This window comes from Marmota marmota, unplaced genomic scaffold (genome assembly GCF_001458135.2).
Source record: "Marmota marmota marmota unplaced genomic scaffold, marMar, whole genome shotgun sequence".
Lineage (NCBI taxonomy): Eukaryota > Metazoa > Chordata > Mammalia > Rodentia > Sciuridae > Marmota > Marmota marmota.
Genome location: NW_026000026.1, coordinates 67,343,945 through 67,362,254, shown reverse-complemented (window position 1 = coordinate 67,362,254; position 18,310 = coordinate 67,343,945). Strand labels below are relative to the sequence as shown.

Below are 18,310 nucleotides of genomic sequence, written 5' to 3'. Positions count from 1 at the left end.
CAAAGTTTCTACTTTTTTAAAAACATTTCAGAAGCTTTAAATATGCTTCATGCTTCCCTGGACCATGCTTCCTTTGATTGCGATCATCTGCCTGCCTTGTTTTTTCTTGCGGAATCAGTTTTACACAGATTTTGTTGTGATGCATTTGTGAAGGTATTTTTATATTCAGTTGAAATAAAACTGGCAAAGGTACGTTTTAAAAATTTTTTTTAAATACTTTTAATTGCTATATGCACTACATGTATCCAAATGACATCTGTTTTAGAATCAAAACAAGACATTTACTTTTATTATGGAACATTCTCCAGTTTGGTAATTTTAATCTTACCATAAATGTGAATAGTACATTATTGTTTGATATCTAAGTGCAAAGGGTTTGAGAAAATAAAATTTCACTAGCTATGTTAGAAAACATTTAATTAAAAATCAGGATAGTTACTGTTTTTTGAATACATATAGATTTTTTTCTCCATTTAATGCATCTTTTAATGAATTTTTTTCTTCCTTTGCCATTTAAAAGTGCTGACATCTAACCTTAGTTTCTCAGCCTGAAAGATGAGTGGTCCTCTCAGTACTCTATGCCATTTTAGAAATGTAAAGTGAGAAACCATCTTCACATAGGTCATGTTTTATATGGTCCTGGAAGTCATATGGTTTCACTCCCTGTAATCATCCTGGTTGACTGTCACAAAATTTATTATTAGTCAAATAAATTTAGATACATTAATTAATTTATTGAAAAGGAAGAAAAGAAAGGGTAGAAGGATTTCTTTAACATGACATGTAGCATATATATGTGTATATATACGAAACAAGTAAAATTGACTATGCAAGGATCTATTATTCTTACTCAGTTTTGATTATCAATTGTTAGAAACCAAGCATGAGAGAATATTCATGAATCAGTCCATCAATAATACATTCTGTGGAGGTTTTAGTTCTTATAAACTTAGCCTAACTGCTTTTCTACATGTATGGGAGTAAAAGTCTTAGAGAGACCACACAAGAACAGATGAAGAGAGGAGATAAAAGAAATTAAATGTGCAAAGAACTGAGGCTTTGCACAGAAAGTTGGAAAAAAAGAATTAAGATGTTACCAAGAGCTGCCTTAGAATGGTGAGGTTATAATTTGGGATCTATATATTTGCATTTATAATAGAAAATATAGAACTATATATGTAGAAATATTAATATGAAATACAGAAAACAAACACAAGCTTATTTATAATGGAAAAATTAAATGCAGTGACATAAAAGATAGAATGGAGTGGAAAAACACTAAGCAAGTCTGGCTTATCTCTCCTTTCCTTCTTATGTTTTTTAGAGACCTTTCTCCATTTCTTGATTTTGTATTTCTTCTAGAAACAAAAATCACTACAAAGTACATTTTCTTCCACTGAATGTATTGCTTGTACATCATGCACACTATGTCATTTTAATTTTTAAATTTTCCTGCATCTTCTTATCTTGAGGTTAGACAATTCACATAGGTTCTTATAGCAGCTGCAAAGGAGCAGCACTTACCTCTGAGCTTTGCACACTGATAAGTACCTTAGATATGTTTGCCATATTACCTTATGTTATCTCACAATTGTCCTAAGAGTTGTGTGCTAGCATTATCAACCATTTTGCAGATGAGAAAATTGTAGCATAGAAAGCTTACTGACTTAGCCAATGACTCAGCAAAAAGGGTTTAGAGTCTAGTGGAGTCTCAGCCATGATGCTGCATGTGTACCTGGATCTCAGGTGTACTCATTTTAAAGCTTACTCGTTATTCTTTTAGCCAGTTTAAACTAGTTAGTGGAAGCAAGCATGACCTACGTACACTGTAGAATTTCATTATGTAAATCATTGGAAAACTTTCTTTTGCTCTTTTCTTTTTAACCGAAGGCTTAGTGGAAAGGTATTCCCATAGAGGCACCACACACCTCCATCTGCACCATTTTACTCCTCCTTTGACGAAGTAACTCAGGTTCGGATAAAGCCAGAAATACATGATTCCCTAATATTGTTTCATTTAAGATTTTTTAAATGTATTCTTTCCTCTCCATCTACTTCTAAATGTAGAATCTTCTTAATTATTGAAGTCTGCTTATGGAAATGTAGAGAATAATATATAAACAACAGCAGTTTAATAGATTTGGATATACACATAGGTAGCACTTCTTAAATTTCTATGGAAGATCATGAAACATAACCAACTATGAAAATATAACACATAATAAATATTGTCTAGCATTTCCATTTCAAAGTCAGCCAAAAGGGTAGAGAAGTGAAAAGAACGAAGAAGAGAGAAAGAAGTAAATGAAAATGAAAGGAAAGATAGGAAGACAGAGAAAGGAATAGAGAAGCAAGAATTCAGCCTAGGAGGCATGCTTGAATCCTCTAGTTACAGATAGAACATGTACAAAAATGACACACAGAGAATGACACAAAGAAAGTCCCAGGAATCCTGAGAGATGCGGAAAGGGAGAGTTTTCCATTAAATCTGGTCTTCAGAATATTATAGGTAAAAGCTTTTAAAACCATGTTTCCAAGCATAGTTACAACTAGGGATAACATCTGGGCCAGGTGAAATTCAAAACCAAATTGGAGGATAATACAGTATTTTTCATTTGTGCCATATTGAATTTTTTAGCATCAATTAATATTTCTTTTAATATTTATATGTATTCATTTGAAAAATCCTCAATAATCCTCTTTCTGAATAGCTTTTTCATGCTTTGCCTGTAACTGTAGAAGTTGCTGCCTGTAATGCTCTCATGTAGACTACTGCAATATTCTTTTACATGGTCTGTTGACCTTCACGTTCTTCTCATTTAACTTCAATCTCTCAGAGAAACACAGTGCAATATAACAAAGTGGTCTAAATGAAGAGACTCCCTGAGCATGCCTTAGAAACATTTTGTTTTATTTTATAAGTCTATAAATAGTAGATGTTCATAATTTATAGAAACATTTCTTAATATTGATGGTTCATCCTGAAAATGTATTTTTAATGATAGAGGCTTATGATTAAAAAACAATTGAATTCCCAGCTGTAAGTGAAATTTTATGGTTTATGGAGTAGTACACACAATTGTGGGTTGAAAGTCCTGAAATGCCACTGATTTGCTTAAGAGTATTAGGTGAAGTACTGAGATGTGGTTAAATTAAACGATTTTATTTTATTTTAATATGTATATCTGATAATACCTTATGTTACTGTTAAGAAAATTTGAGATATTTTCTCTCTCTCTCTCTCTCTCACTCTCTCTCACACACACACACACACACACTCACACGCACGATAGTGACAACTATTGCTATTTATTTCTTCTCCAAGATTTAGTTACTTATATTTTATTTATTTTTTATAGTTTTTGTGTTTCTTTTCCTAATTTTATGTGAAATTGTATTTATTATGCATTTTTTGCAGATGTGCCATTTTCTATAGTCTATGTAAAATAAACTATTTTTTTTTATCTACATGTGTATTTTAAATGTCACAGAAATGAGGTTTTGCAGTGCTTACTTAGTAATGACATTATGAGGTTTTTTTTTTAATGAGAGAATAGGGAACTTGGTGAACCATACTATGTACATGCAGAATATTTATCAACACTGACTTAAATGGTGTTTTTCAAACTCTTTTCATTAAGACTCATAAGAAGAAATATACTTTGCATTGTGACCAAGCATGCATAAAATATACACTCACTTACATACTTAAAAAAAAAGGAATTCTGCAATACTTCATGATGTTTTCTCTTTATTTTTATTTTAAAAAATACCCTCACAGTTGATTTCACGACTCACTTCAGGAGCATGACCAGCAATTTGAAAAATGCTGTTGTAAAGGATATAGAACAAAATAGTATTCAGTATTGGTTATATGAAATGTAGAGATGATTTATAAAAGTTTTGTGGCTGAACTAGCATTTCAATCTTGATGTAAATGTTTTAAAATTATTTAAAATACATAATATCAACAGTTTGAAGTTGTTTTTATCAAAAGTCAACATAATAATGAAATGGTTTATTTTCTATATGGTTTTTAAACATTCACTAATGCAATACAAAAAAATGCTTTTATCTTTTGACAGATTGGCTATTTGATCTTCTTACGACTTTTTATATTTTTCCTGCATGGTCACCTAGAAAGTTTTAAACAACATTTACTTAGACTTCAACCATATTTATACGGTACAATATCTTTTATTTTAGACTTATAAATGTTTTATGTTACATTTTAAGAAGCTCTGACTGTCACTAAAAAAAGCATAAATTGTATTTTATTTTCATGAAAGATAATAGGTACAGTGTTAGCTTCTGAGACAGACTGAATTTGTTTGGCATTCACCCATCCTGCACTTACCATTTCTTTGTGGTGAGAACATTTAAAATCTATTCCCTTAGCAATTTTGAAACATACATTATTATTAACTGTAACCACACGCTGTGCCATAGATCACTAGGACTCATGCCTCCTGTCTAGCTGAAAAATTGTACTCCTTGACTAATATCTCCCCTTTCCCAGACACCCTTGTCCTCCCCTTCCCATCTCTGGTAACCACCATTGTGATCTGCTTTGTGCTTTCACCTAAGTGGATGATGATGAGTTTTTCTTTTCTTTTTCTTTTTTTTTTTGTACTGGAGATTGAAACCAGGGGTGCTTTACCACCAACCACAATTCCAGCTCTTTTTGGTGTACTATTTAGAGACAGGGTCTTACTGAGTTGCTTAGGACCTTGCTAAGTTGCTGAGGCTGGCTTTGAACTTGCAATCCTCCTGCCTCAGCCTTCCAAGCTGCTGGGATTACAGGCCTGCACCACCAGGCCCAGAGGATGATGATGTTTTGACTTATTTTTCTCATCTCTAGCCCTGCCTACTAACTGGATTTCAAAAAAGTTAAACTCACATTTTAGTCAGGTAAGCCTACTGTAGTTGCTGGATTGGAGTAAGGAGAGAGTGAGTGGATTCAGAAGGCCAGTTCTGCGCATTGTACATAAACAGAATATTTCTTAGCACTATTCAAAACAATGATTTTCATACTGTTTTGATTAAGATCCATAGAAAGAAATATCCTTTGCATTGCAATGAGCACACACACAATGTACATTCACTTACATTCATAGAAAAAGGTGTTGCCATTGAAGAGAGGTTAAAGATGTGGACTATTATAATGGGAATGGTATATTGTTAAATAGTTTTTAAAATAGTTAGAGATAAAAGAGACTCGATTGGTGACCAATTAGAGCTAGGATATATGTAACAAAGTGGGGAATTCAGGAGAAAGTTGAAGTTTTACATATTGAATAAAAGGATCAAGATTTGGAGAAATATTGGGCACATTAAATTTGAAGGCCATGAGAGAAAGCTGAAACCTGGGAAATTTATTTTACAGTCATTTATTTGAATGTCCCTGAGATAACTTGAGGTGGGGGGACTAATTCTAGGAACTGAGTCTTGCAGAAGATAGACATTTAATGAATTATTGGAGTAACAGAGCCCACTAATAGAGAATTCAGGAAAGTAAAAGAGAGTAGTGACATCTAGATAGGAAAATTCAAGGAGATCAACATCATCAAGAGTTGCAGAAGTGTTAAAGAGCAGGAGCTCTGAAAAGCAGTGATGGGTTTCTGGAATCATAATATCAGTCACTGATCTTAGGGGCATTCCTCAGGGAGAGGTGAGAACAAAATTCAGACTGGAGGCAAATGCTGAGGGAACATTTAAGTACTAGACGAAATGGTGAACTATTTTTAAAGGTTCGAAATTGTGAACTATTTTTAAATGTTTATATTAATATAGAAATATGCCAGTAGTTTGGATGAAAAAAAATCACATCCAAAGAAGAGATATGATAAGGGATGGGGAGATTCAAGATAAAACAAAGGAGATAATATTTGATGGGAAAAGTTGTTAAGGAGAGAACAGAGGGAATGGAGTTTGCACCCTACAAGTCCAAATAAGATATGAAACCCAGAGGAAGCTGTAGACTGGTAGAGCATGAATTCTTGTCTGTCATACTGCTTGTTCTTATATCTTCAATATGATATAAATTGTAATTCCTTATAGTGTTTAGCATATGGACTTGTCAAATATTCAGCTGATAGTGGCAAATACATTTTTGAAAAAAAATACATGGATAAAACCTCATGTTCTTTTATTAGTTCAGTTATTGGAGGTATATCCCAAGAAAACCAGCACTTTCCTTTCATAAAGGGATAAATCCACCCCCCCCACCCCCCACCTTTGCCCTCTTACCAAATACTGTTAGGTAGAGCCTTAGGCCACATCTCTAGCTTCAGCAACAGGCTGTGTCATTAACCTGAAACCATTAGCAGCTGCGGCCTATTTGTGTCATTGTCCAGTAGAAAGGGGCATCACTCATTTTTCCTCTGTGCAAATGGATTGAAACCCAAAGGTTGTCTAAATGTTTGTAGGAATAACAAACACAAGATGGTCCTGCTAAATTATCACATAGTTGTATGTTAAATGATATGATTATTGTCTATATTTGAAGGATGTACTTTAAGAATCAATAACAACATCTTGAAATAAAATCAGAGAATGTGGGGTTAGAAATGACATTAATTTGTTTCTAGAATTGCAACTTCAAAGTATCTATTATGAATAGAGTGTATATTATAACTTGATTTATTTTCAGCTAGAGGCAACCAAGCATTGTTGAGCAGTAACAATATTTAATTGGGCATTCAACCGTTATGTAATGTCGTTCTGAATTACATAAACTCCTATCTGAATTATTTATTTTGTAGTTTTTTTATTACACCACCAGGTGGCAGACATACTATTGTAAATCTTGATTACTAGGTAAATTTGCAACAGTTCCAGCACCTAAATACTCAATTTAATTATACTTTAACAGATAAAAAATGAATGAAGTACAATGAAAGATATTACTGAAGTATTTCTCACAAATGATTTTTCTTACAATAGCACTTTCTTTCTCTGAAGAGCCATATCACAAGTATCCAAGCATCTATTCAAATGTGCAATTCATCCTGAAAACATCAGAAATTATATGTAAAAGAGAACTTTCTGAATCAATTTTTATCCATGAGGAAAATGAGGAAGAATACAAGAACATAGATTCAGATGTGGTAGGTAATTTGACATGGTGGGCATATCTTGTATGATTTATATGATGATTGCCATGAATAATCATGCTTGTCAATTCAGCAGTCATTGCTGAAGATGAGTTCACTGCAGGGAGAGTGGGCATTGATGGGATGAACACCACATACACTAATTTCATGCAACCATATGCACATTTCATGGCAAAGAGACAATTGGATCAGTAGTAGGGTATCAATATGCACCAGTACTACTTTAAATGGAGTAATGCCATAATACCTCTTCCTTATAGGTTTCATTTTAGTTTTTAGCTAAAATTACAACATGATTTAGATTGATAAATTAAAATTGCAAGATACTATGTTTTTATTAAAGGGAAAATATGTAAAGGCAGATTATTCATGAGATATGTGTAATATTTTATGTGTCTGTAATTCATATAGGGTAACATTTAATATGCTCTCAAAATCAATGGAAAACTTTAAAAATATTTCAAATTAAGGAACTCAAATAATTCTTAAACCTCTCTTAATTATCTACTCAAATATTAATGATCAACCTTAGAGAACACAATCTATCCTAATTATGTAATTCCTTGGTATGTACTAAACTATAATTATGTAAACACAAGTGCAATGTGCAATATAATTATACATACACCATTCAGACTGATATACTTCAAAGGACAAACTTCAGTCTCTGATGTAATAATGTCTTTATTTCCTTTCTTCACTTATCTTTCAAAAGAGATCAGTGAACACTTTGAAACCTTGATTCTTTCATTATTTTATTTTTTGATGCACAGTTATTATTTTATAGTTTATAAATAGAAAATTCATTTTTGAAAGTTTCTCAAAGAAGAAAAATGCTTTCAACATAATGAAGTTGAAACAATAGGAATTTGGGGGAAGATTCTATTTGCCAACAGGTCTATTTCTATGTGACCCACAGCTTTCCATGCTTTCTGTGGGCCTTTTCTAAAATTAGCCATGAATTAAATATGCAAGAAAAGACATTTCACCACATCTATTTGAACTCTAAGTGTTTTCTTTTTGGTTCATTATAGATGAACCATTCATATTATTTGCTAAATAGTTTGAACCTTCTAGTAATAATTACCAATGAACATGAATTGTATCATTTTAAAGGAAGAGATCTTGTTTGTAAGTTTAAAATGTTTTGATAATAAATACATAATGTAAGTCACTGAGCAACAGAAAGAATACTGATCATGAAAAGAAAAGACCTGCTCATCAACTGGCACTGGGATCTGGAGGAGATTCATTAAACTTTCCATATCTCCATTTGCTTAGCTGTAAAAGTCTTCATCATCACCATCTTGTCATATCTGCCCTAACTCTTCTACAGGTGTTATGGTTTGGATATGAGGTGACCCCTAAAATCTCACATGTGAGACAAGGCAAGAAGATTCAGAAAAGAAATGATTGGGTTGTTAGAGTCTTAACCCAATCAGTGAATTAATCCCCTGATAGGGATCAACTGAGTGGTAATTGAAGTGGTAGGGTGTGGCTGGAGGAAGTGGGACATGGCTTTGGGGTATATTTTTGTATCTGGCAAGTGGAGACCTCTCTCTGCTCTCTGATCATCATATGAGCTGCTTTCCTCCACCACACTCTTCTGCCTTGATGTCCTTGCCTTGCCTTGAGCCCTGAGGAATGGAGCCTATTGTCAGTGGACTGAGACTTCTGAAACCATATGCCTCCAAATAAATATTTCCTCTTTAAATTGTTCTGGTCAGTTCCTTTTTGTCATAGCAGCAAAAAAGCTGACTAAAACAACAGGGTTGTTGTGAGTTAAAAAAAAATGTGCCTTGTATATTAAATGCTATGTAAATGTAAGTAATGATCATTGAAAAATAGTTAGGCATTCATTTTAATATAGACAGTTAAGTGTAATAATTTCATCTAAGCATGAGGCTATATTGACTTAATGTAGTGATTTCAGTGTTTTTCCTTTATACAAATAAGATGCCATGAAATCTTAGCAACGTGAACGTTGGTTATGAAGCTGGTGCACACACAGAGCAAGCAAATGGGAGCAGAATCCTAAGGGGCAAAACTGTCAACATTGAGAGGAACCTATCTGCTTAGATGACACTTAGTCTCTTTCTGTGTCTTTTCCCACTTTGTAGAACAAAGGGCTTAAATTCAATTGCTCCTAAATTCTATTTCAGCTCTATCAATGTGATTCTCAGAGGGGATTATAACAGATTGTAGCCTATCAGGTTTATTGCCCTTTTTTTCCCTCCTTCAATTACTTCATAATATGAAGGCTATAAAGGACAGTGTAGCCACGTTGCTATGAAATTGCTGATTCGGTAATCAGCACTGATTCAGAACTTGATTGCCATGCCTTAAAGTTTCCAGATTTCAGCCCAGTTCCTCCGGAATCACTTAATCTACACCAGCCTCCCCAGTTCAGTTGAGCATCTCCCGGTTCTATACCACCTTACTCAAACTGCTGGGAAGAGGAAGAGGAAAAAAGATAAAAGTTGGAATATAAAAGACATTTATAGTCATCCTTTATCCCTTCCTTATTAGTAGGATATTACAGTAGAGGATTTGTGAATTTATTCCTAGGAGACCTTATTCTCTGATAATATAAAAGGTCCATGGCAGCATCTTTTGGCCACTGTAAAAAATTTTATCTTTTTAATTCATTGGGGCAAAAGCATAATTACTTAATTTGTTGTCCAAGTGTTGCTAAAACTGCTTTTAAAATTATGTAGGATTTATACATTACCATACACACAATATGGTGTTGGTTCTATTTAAGAATAAGAAATTTCTGGACTGGGGCTGCAGCATAGTGGTATCGTGCTTTCCTCACACTTGTGGTTCAATCCTCAGTACCACGTAAAAACAAACAAACAAACAAATAAAAGATGTTTCCTTTCCTCTCCTGCTGTACTCCATTTCTTGTTTTAATGTCCTTTTAAGTGATCCAGACACAGGGTTTTGATTGACTTTTACAAATGGTACACTTTAATTAGCTCTGTGGATTGAAGGACCAGAATGCTGGATTGAGTTTTCCATGCTCACCAGCAAAGCTGAATTTTCTAAGCACAGTTGTCACATGGTAATAATAACACGGCTTTTGGAGAAGGTAACTTTAAACTCAGTGAAAATGGAGTAGATTCTTTATTAAAGAGTTTTATCTGTTCTAAAGTACAAAAATTCCCTGAAAAACGAGCTGACAGAGTTATATGATTAGCAATCTCATCATCCAACACTTACAAGTATTCAGGAAACCAAAGCCACCACTTAAATTTAGGATATTTTATGCTGACTGTAATTGTAAATGGGCATGAGCAACTGGATTATGAGGATTTAAAGAACTTTTTTCTTTAAAATTAGGAGCATTATCCTGTGATTAATGCCCCATAATCCAGGTAACAAGTTTGTATTGGAGAGGCCCTTGGGAGGCAATGTCAGCCATTCCCAAATGACCAAAACAAGGGTGAAACTCTGAAATCTGTATCTGAGCAGCCATGATAGAGCCCATGCTTCAAAACTCATTTATGTTTTAGAAGCTTGAGCAGACACTCAGGGTTTACGTACTTCGATTTTCATAAAGTTCAAGGTGATGTGGTTATCTGAATTCTTAGCTGTCTGATAGCACTTCCAGAGATGAGCTTCTCAAAGTAGGCCTTGTACAAGCTGCAACTGGCAGTCAAAGCTGGGCAGCAAGGCAGGAGGTGAAAGAACTGTAGCAAGCAGTTAAATAAAAAATTAAGGAAGGAAAGAAGGGAGTCATTTAATGCCGTGGTCGGTACCAAACGTTAGATTTGGTGAAAGATTATTCTAGTCCCAACTTCTCTTCCCTTTCTTTCTTTTTCTTTCTTTTTTTTTTGTTTAATTTCCAAACCATCACAGAATGATGATATTATAAAATGTAATAATAATGAATTACTGAAAAAAGAAGATTAAAATTATAAAAACACATTGTAATTTTTATCAGACTGAATGTTTATAATTATTCTTTCAATTTGTTGTGAAAATTTTTAATTATATATTCTTCATTTCTCTAGTGTTAACAGTTGGCAAACCACATTTTTCTGCCAATCACATCTAGAGTAGGAGTGACTTGGTGTAAAGGCAAAGAACTCTACACCACTCAAGAACTCCCAGACCATTCTCCCTCTTGGTCTTCTTCATTGATGATGTTCATGTCAACTGTATTAAATCACATAATCATCATTATTTTATTAATATTAATTGGGTAAAATTGATCTTGATGATTCGAGTGCCCTTAAGACAAAGTGAACAGGAGCAGGTCTGCGGTTAGCACATTGGGTTTATTATTTGTTGTAGAGAGAACCCTCATCACTAGGAACCATAGGATGTCTCAGCAAGAGGGAACTAGAATGCATCTGTGGTAGGACTTGAACTGTGAGTGACTGGGAGAAGATTGAGGGAGAAAGGCTTTTTTCTAGATTGGATGCTGTTAGAAAGTAGTGGCAACTGGATGATCAAGAATTTTGTGAATAAGGGCTGGGATTGTGGCTCAGCGGTAGAGCGCTTGTCTAGCACGTGCAAGGCCCTGGGTTTGATCCTCAGCACCACTTAAAAATAAATAAATAAAATAAAGGTATTGTGTTTAATTACTTCTAAAAAATAAATGCTTTAAAAAAAGAATTTTGTGAATGATTCAGTGACTTTGCTTTTTGCCTGTGTTTGGGAAAATAATTATCAGATGGCTTTGTTGATTTATTATAGTATCAGAGTAATATTACCTGAGTTTGGTATTTTGTGAATTATGTTCAACAGGAGATCAAAATGACCTAGCTGAGTGCACCAGACCAGACTGTAATAACACATTGTCAAATCAGTCCAGACGTCAGAGGCTGCTTTTTATTTCTCAATGATGAGTAGAAATGGCATCATAAAAAAATTGAAAATAAAACTAAAATCTTGTTCGTTGTCTAAATCCTGATTTTTTTTCATTAAATACACTCAGGAATTTTCTCTGGTGATGATACAGATGTGTTAACACAAGTATATTTCAAGTAACTGAATATTCTATGTAGCCATGCAATATTTGTGATTTAAAAAGAAATAGTAATAATAGTAATGATAACTAAATAGAATGCATTGATTGTTGACAAAGTCACCCCAAAGTTTCAAAACGTACCTACTGACCATTTTATTCAGAATAAGTTTGTAACCTGACAACTGTCAGACATCTAAACTGAGACACCTAGGGCAGTGTGGGAAGAGAATCTCATTTATGTGAGTTCTGCTTTTTGTATGGGGTATACCACAAAGCAGAAAATTGAGTTATGTGTGCATTTACTGAAGTCAGCATGTCTCAGTCTGATACCTTACATTACTTTAAAATAGAACTTTTCTGTGGAATATTCTAACATTCTACACATTGATTTGTTTCCATTTGCTTTTCTGAGTTATTATTCCCCAGAGTCAGTAAGCTCATGCAGACTGTGTCTTACTCTTGCCTTTATCTCTAGCAGGTAGCAGAGTTCCTGACATAAATCAAATCAATACACATCTGCAGTACTTAACTAATTAGTTTACTAGAAAGCTAAAATGTCTTAGTTTGAATTTATGTATGAACTTCTGACCTGTCTTAAGAGTGCTCAACATGAAATAATCTTTAAATTGCAGTTGTGATGTTCTTTTATGTGACAAGAATTATTGGAAGTGTTTCTTTTTAACAGCACAAAATATCAACTAAGTTGGCGATATGGGCACATGTGTATTTGGATCTTTACGACTCAATGGGAGTGCCGTGTCATCATTGAATACCAATTACTTCAGTGGACCAATTAGATCTAAAACTGCCAGGAAGCACTCTGAGAAATAAAACAAAGCAATAGTAGCCCATTTGTTATCTGAATTTGCAGGCTTTTAAAACACTTACTTGACAGTGACCATGTCCTGTGGGGCATATATTTTTCTCCTTAAGGTGGAAATTCACAGCAAATTCTAGTTTGCTGTCCGATCTTTGTTCAAACTTTCCTCTATCCACTCTTGCTCATGTGTCAGGAAGAACTGAGTCACAGAGTGTAAGAAACGTAATCTAGTCTAGCAGCTGTCCCTCAGAGGATGTAGGATTCTTGTCATATTTGTAGAATGGATATCATGGAACACAAGGGACCCATTTGAAAAATAGATACCTTAGGTTCAGATTGACTACTTATACTTATAAAAATATTCTCACATAAATTACTTCACCTGGTAAAACTTCAAGTGTAAGAGAATATGCATTTTCATTTGTATATTTAAAATTTATTTTCATGTTGTTCAAGTCAAAGAATTTTTCCCAGATATATTTTTATGTTTTAATTCCAGGAACATTTGCCATTTAATCCAGGAGGATATGAAGTTAGCCACCTGCTCTGGCATTGTGTGGCTGCTTGGTCTTGTGTTCAGAATAATAGTCCTCAGCTGAATAGTGTGCTTGAGCATCTCATCTTCCATAAAAAGCAGCTTCAAAAGAAATGCTGGTAAGGGTGATCCTATAAATACAAAGGAACTCATGAAGAAACCTTTGTGCTTAAATGTTAAATAACCTTTGTATTTAAATGTTAATCACACCTCAGTTGACTATGAAAAAAATTTATAATCGCAGTTCTAAAGACAAGAGCATTTTATTTATTTTGTATTAGTTCATTTTATCAATGACTCCTCTCTCTCTCTCTCTCTCTCTCTCTCTCTCTCTCTCTCTCTTCTCTCTCTCTCTTACTCTATAGATGTGCATGTATCCTTTATTTTCCATGTTACTAAAGAACAACATTTATAGTTGGGGGAAATATACTAAGATTTTATTTCTTTATGAGTCTCACTAGGAAATGTTGGTTCCTTCCAGCACATGTGCTAATTTAAGAAGAGAAATAGATGTTTTGTAGTATTACAAAAGAAGGCATGGGCTCAATGGAAGTAAATTGTTTTCTTTAATAGACAAATAATAATTTGTATATATTTATAGAGTACAATATTCTTTACAATGTGTAAACCTTGTGGAATGATTAAATCAAGCTAATTAATATATCCATCACCTCACACACTTATCTTTCTTTTGTGCTGGGATATTTAAAATCTACTCTCTTAGCAATTTTGAAATATTAAATACATTATTATTAACTATTCTTACTAAGGTTGTACAGTAGATCACTAAAATTTATTCCTCCTAACTGAATCTTTGCTCTAATCAATTAACCTCTTCCTTTTTCCCATCTGCATTAAGCCCAACAAGCCTCTGATAGCTTCCATTATACTCTCTACTCTTCTGTATGTTTGGATTTTTTCAAATTGACTTGTGAGTTTATGCAGTATTTGTCTTTTTATACTTGTCTTATTTATTTAGCAAAATGCCCCTCAGGTTCTTGCATGTGTCACTCAGGGTAGTCTTTTTGTTGTTGTTGTAGAGGTTGAATAGTATTCTATTGTGTACACATGCTACATTTTCTTTATTCATCCCTTGGTCAAAGAACAATTATTATCTTGGCTACTGTGAACAATGATGCAAGGACATGCCATTGTAGTTACTTCTTCAACATTCTGCTTTTATTTCCTTTGGACACCTAGCCAGAAGTGGAATTGCTGAATCATGTGGTAGTTTTATTTATAATTTTTTGAGGAGCCTCCATATTGTCTTCCAAAAATGGTTGCACTAATTTATATTCCAATCAAAAGTGCACAAGTGTTCTCTTTTCTCCATTCCTCACCAATAATTATCTTTCATCCTGTTGATAATACCCATTGTAATAGGAGTGAGGTGATATTTTATTGTGGTTTTAATTTACATTTCTTTGATTATTAGTGTGGTAGAGCTTTTTTTCATATACCTTTGGCTATTCATATGTCTTTAAAAATTTTTTTTCTTGGTACTGGAGATTTTTCCAGGGATGCTCTATCCTTGAGCTATATCCCTGGCCCCCCCTTTTTAAAATTTATTTTGAGACAGGGTCTCTCTAAGTTTCTGAGTCTGGACACAAGCTTGAGATCCTCTTTTGTCAGCCTTCTGAGTCACTGGGATCACAGGGATGTGCTACTGCTATCTGGCTTATATGCCTTCTTTTGAACAATTTTTGTTCAGGTCCTTTGTCTATTTATAAATTGAATTTGTTTTCTTGTTCTTGAGTTGAGTTCCTCATATGTTTTCGATATTAACTCCTTATCAGATATGTACATTTTCTCCAAATAAGCGGGTCATCTCTTTACTCTGTTAGTTTCAAGTGCTGTGCAGAAACCTTATAGTTGGATGATACCATATGTTTATTTTTGCTTTTATTACCTGTCCTTTTGGGTTCATATCCAAGAAATCATTGCTCACATCAATTTTATAGAGCCTTTTCCTGTGTTTTCATCTAGTAATCTTACAATTTCATGTCTTCATTTGAGTTAATTAAAAAGTTAATCTATTTTGAGTAGATTTTATGGTGTGAGCTCAAGGTTTAATTTCATTCTTCTACATGTAGATATTCAGTTTTCCCAGCACTAATTTTGAAGAGATTATCTTTTTTCCATTTTCTATCAGAATTCAATTGACCATAGATATTTAGGTGTATTTCTGAGCTTTCTATCCTGTTTCACTTGTTGATGTGTCTGTTTTTATGCAGCATCATCATTCAGTTTTGATTGCTGTAACTTTATAATATATTTTGAAACCAGGCACAGTGATGCTTCCAGCTTTGTTCTTTTTGCTGGGAATTACTTTTGCAATCTGGGGACTTTTTCAGTTCTATAAGAATTTTACGATTGTTTTTCTTGTTACTATGAAGAATGATATTGGAATTTGGATAAGGATTATATTTAATCTCTAGATCATTTTGGGTGACATGGCTATTTTTTAAAATACTGATTTTTCCAATCTATGAACATAAGATATCTTTCCATCTATTTCTTGTCATTTTCTATTTCTTTCATCTGCATTTTATAGTTTTCAGTGTACTAATCTTCTACACCCTTTAGTTAAATTTATTCTGGGGGATGGTAAATAGAAGGAGTCTTTTTTATTTTCTTTTTTCATTTTTTTGAGATGGAGACTCATTATGTTGTCTAATCTGGATTGACCTTGTAATCTTTCAGCCTCGCCTCCTGAGTAGCTAGGATTATACAGGCCCTCTAAGGATGATTTTTAAAATTTCATTTTTGGATAGTCTGTTAGTACATAGAAGTGCTTTGGAATTTTGTGTGTTGATTTTGTATCCTACAACTTTACTGAACTTAATAGTTATAAGATTTTTGGTAGGCCCTTTAGGGTTTTCTGTACATTAGATCATTTTCATCTGCAAACAGGAAGTTTAACTTTTCCCTTTCTATGATTTTTATTTATTTTTTTCTTGCCTATCTACTCTAGCTAGAACTTTCAGTACAATGTAGAACAACAGTAATAAGGGTGGATATCATCTTATTCCTAAGTTTTGAGGGTAAACTTACAAAGTTTTATCATTGAAGATGATTTTAGGTATGGGCTTGTAATATATGGTCTTTATTTGTTGAAGAACTTTAAAGGACTATTTCTGAGGAAATTGATCAGAAAGTATTCTTGGGCTGGGGATGTGGCTCAAGCGGTAGCGCGCTCTCCTGGCATGCATGCGGCCCGGGTTCGATCCTCAGCACCACATACAAAGATGTTGTGTCTGCCGAAAACTAAAAAATAAATATTAAAAAATTCTCTCTCTCTCTTTCTCTCCCCCTCTCTCTCTTAAAAAAAGAAAGTATTCTTTTCTACTATTTGAAGAAGATCCCAGTTTTGAATTCCTTTTTCAGTGCTAATGACAAAAATAATAATATATCATGTCATAACAAGTTGAAAATTCAGGTATCATACTTTTGAAAATTCTGTTTTTAAATTTCTACCAGCTTGTCCTATTTCAAAAGCCTTTTATATGAAATTTTAAGTCTCTCAGATCCAATTGTAGAATCTTCTTAGAATCTGGAGCATTTTTTTTTCTCAAGGAAAGCAGTTATCCCACTTATATGTGGAAGTTTGTGTGGTTCTGGAGCAGGTAAATATTTCTAGAGAATGGCTTACAATTTACCTAATTTCCTAGAAATAGCTTATTTAGAAAAAAAAAAGAAACCAATAACAACAACAAAAACTCACTGTCTCAAAGCCTGGGGGGAGAAACCTACTTAATTTTGCAATTTGGGAAACATTGTAATTCTTTTTCAAATAAGGATAAAGCTAAGGATAAAAATAAGGATAATAATTACAGATGAAAAAATAAAAGTGAATGAAAAGAGTATTATACAAATAACACAATATGATTTTATTAGGTAATTTTAATATAGAGCTCCTAAATACAATGGAAATTATAGATTTTCAATGTGATTCTTTTCTAATTTTTTTTTTTTAGTTATAGATGAACACGATACCTTTATTTAATCTATTTCTATTTGGTGCTGAGGATTGAACCCAGTGCCTCACGCATGCTAGGCAAGTGCTTTACCACTGAGCTACAACCCCAGCCCCCATGGTGATTCTTTCAGACATTTTTAATTATTGGAAATAAGTAATAAGGGATTTAAATATTTATTTTTCAAAAGGATAAACAACTAGAACTACTTTAGTTCTTAGACAACTCTAACTTGATTTTTAAGAGAACATAAATCATATTTTAATACATAAAATAAATATTGCATGACTTTGTTGAATTTATTAACATAGCAGTCAGTCTAATACAGGTTTAAATAAGTGGTAAAACATTAAGAGGCTTATTAAGAATATCTAATTCTGGAAGTCATTTAATTATTTCTTTAACCAATTTTTAAGTTTTATTGTATCGCATCAAGATCTATTTAATTTAATTTGCTAATGATAATGTTTATCTATAAACATTTAAGAGCCAGCTATTTTTTAATTCTTAGCATTTGTAGACTTAAAGCATTAGAGGCAACACCAAATCAATTTTTAAAAATAAAAATAACGGTGGAATGAGACAGACATCATACCCTAGGTGTGTGTAGGATCGCATGAATAGTGTGACCCTACTTTGTGTACAACCAGAGAAGTAAAAAATTGTGCTTCATTTGTGTACACTGAAGCAAAGAGAATTCTGCTTTCATGTATAACTGAATAGAACAAGTAAAAAATACAAAAAAATAAAAAGAAACTGAGGTCAAGTTTATTAGGCTTCTTATGACTAGAACAGATCTTAAAAGTCCCAGTATAACCCTGTCCCCAATGCTTCATTCTACTGTTTTTTTCTGGAGGCATTGTTAAGCAGGTAACTGCTCTG

At 33.4% G+C, this 18,310-nt stretch overlaps 1 protein-coding gene across 2 annotated transcripts in view; it reads left to right on the top strand.

Moving 5' to 3' along the window:
• The window catches only part of Tmem232 (transmembrane protein 232), a 256,123-nt gene that overhangs the window by 64,542 nt on the left and 173,271 nt on the right, over nucleotides 1–18,310 (top strand). For both annotated transcript variants that reach the window (XM_048811573.1, XM_048811574.1), the window contains exons 7-10: nucleotides 32–189; nucleotides 4,086–4,185; nucleotides 6,946–7,109; nucleotides 13,416–13,570. In XM_048811573.1, coding sequence (XP_048667530.1) covers nucleotides 32–189; nucleotides 4,086–4,185; nucleotides 6,946–7,109; nucleotides 13,416–13,570 — 577 coding nt within the window. The remainder of the gene's footprint in view (nucleotides 1–31; nucleotides 190–4,085; nucleotides 4,186–6,945; nucleotides 7,110–13,415; nucleotides 13,571–18,310) is intronic.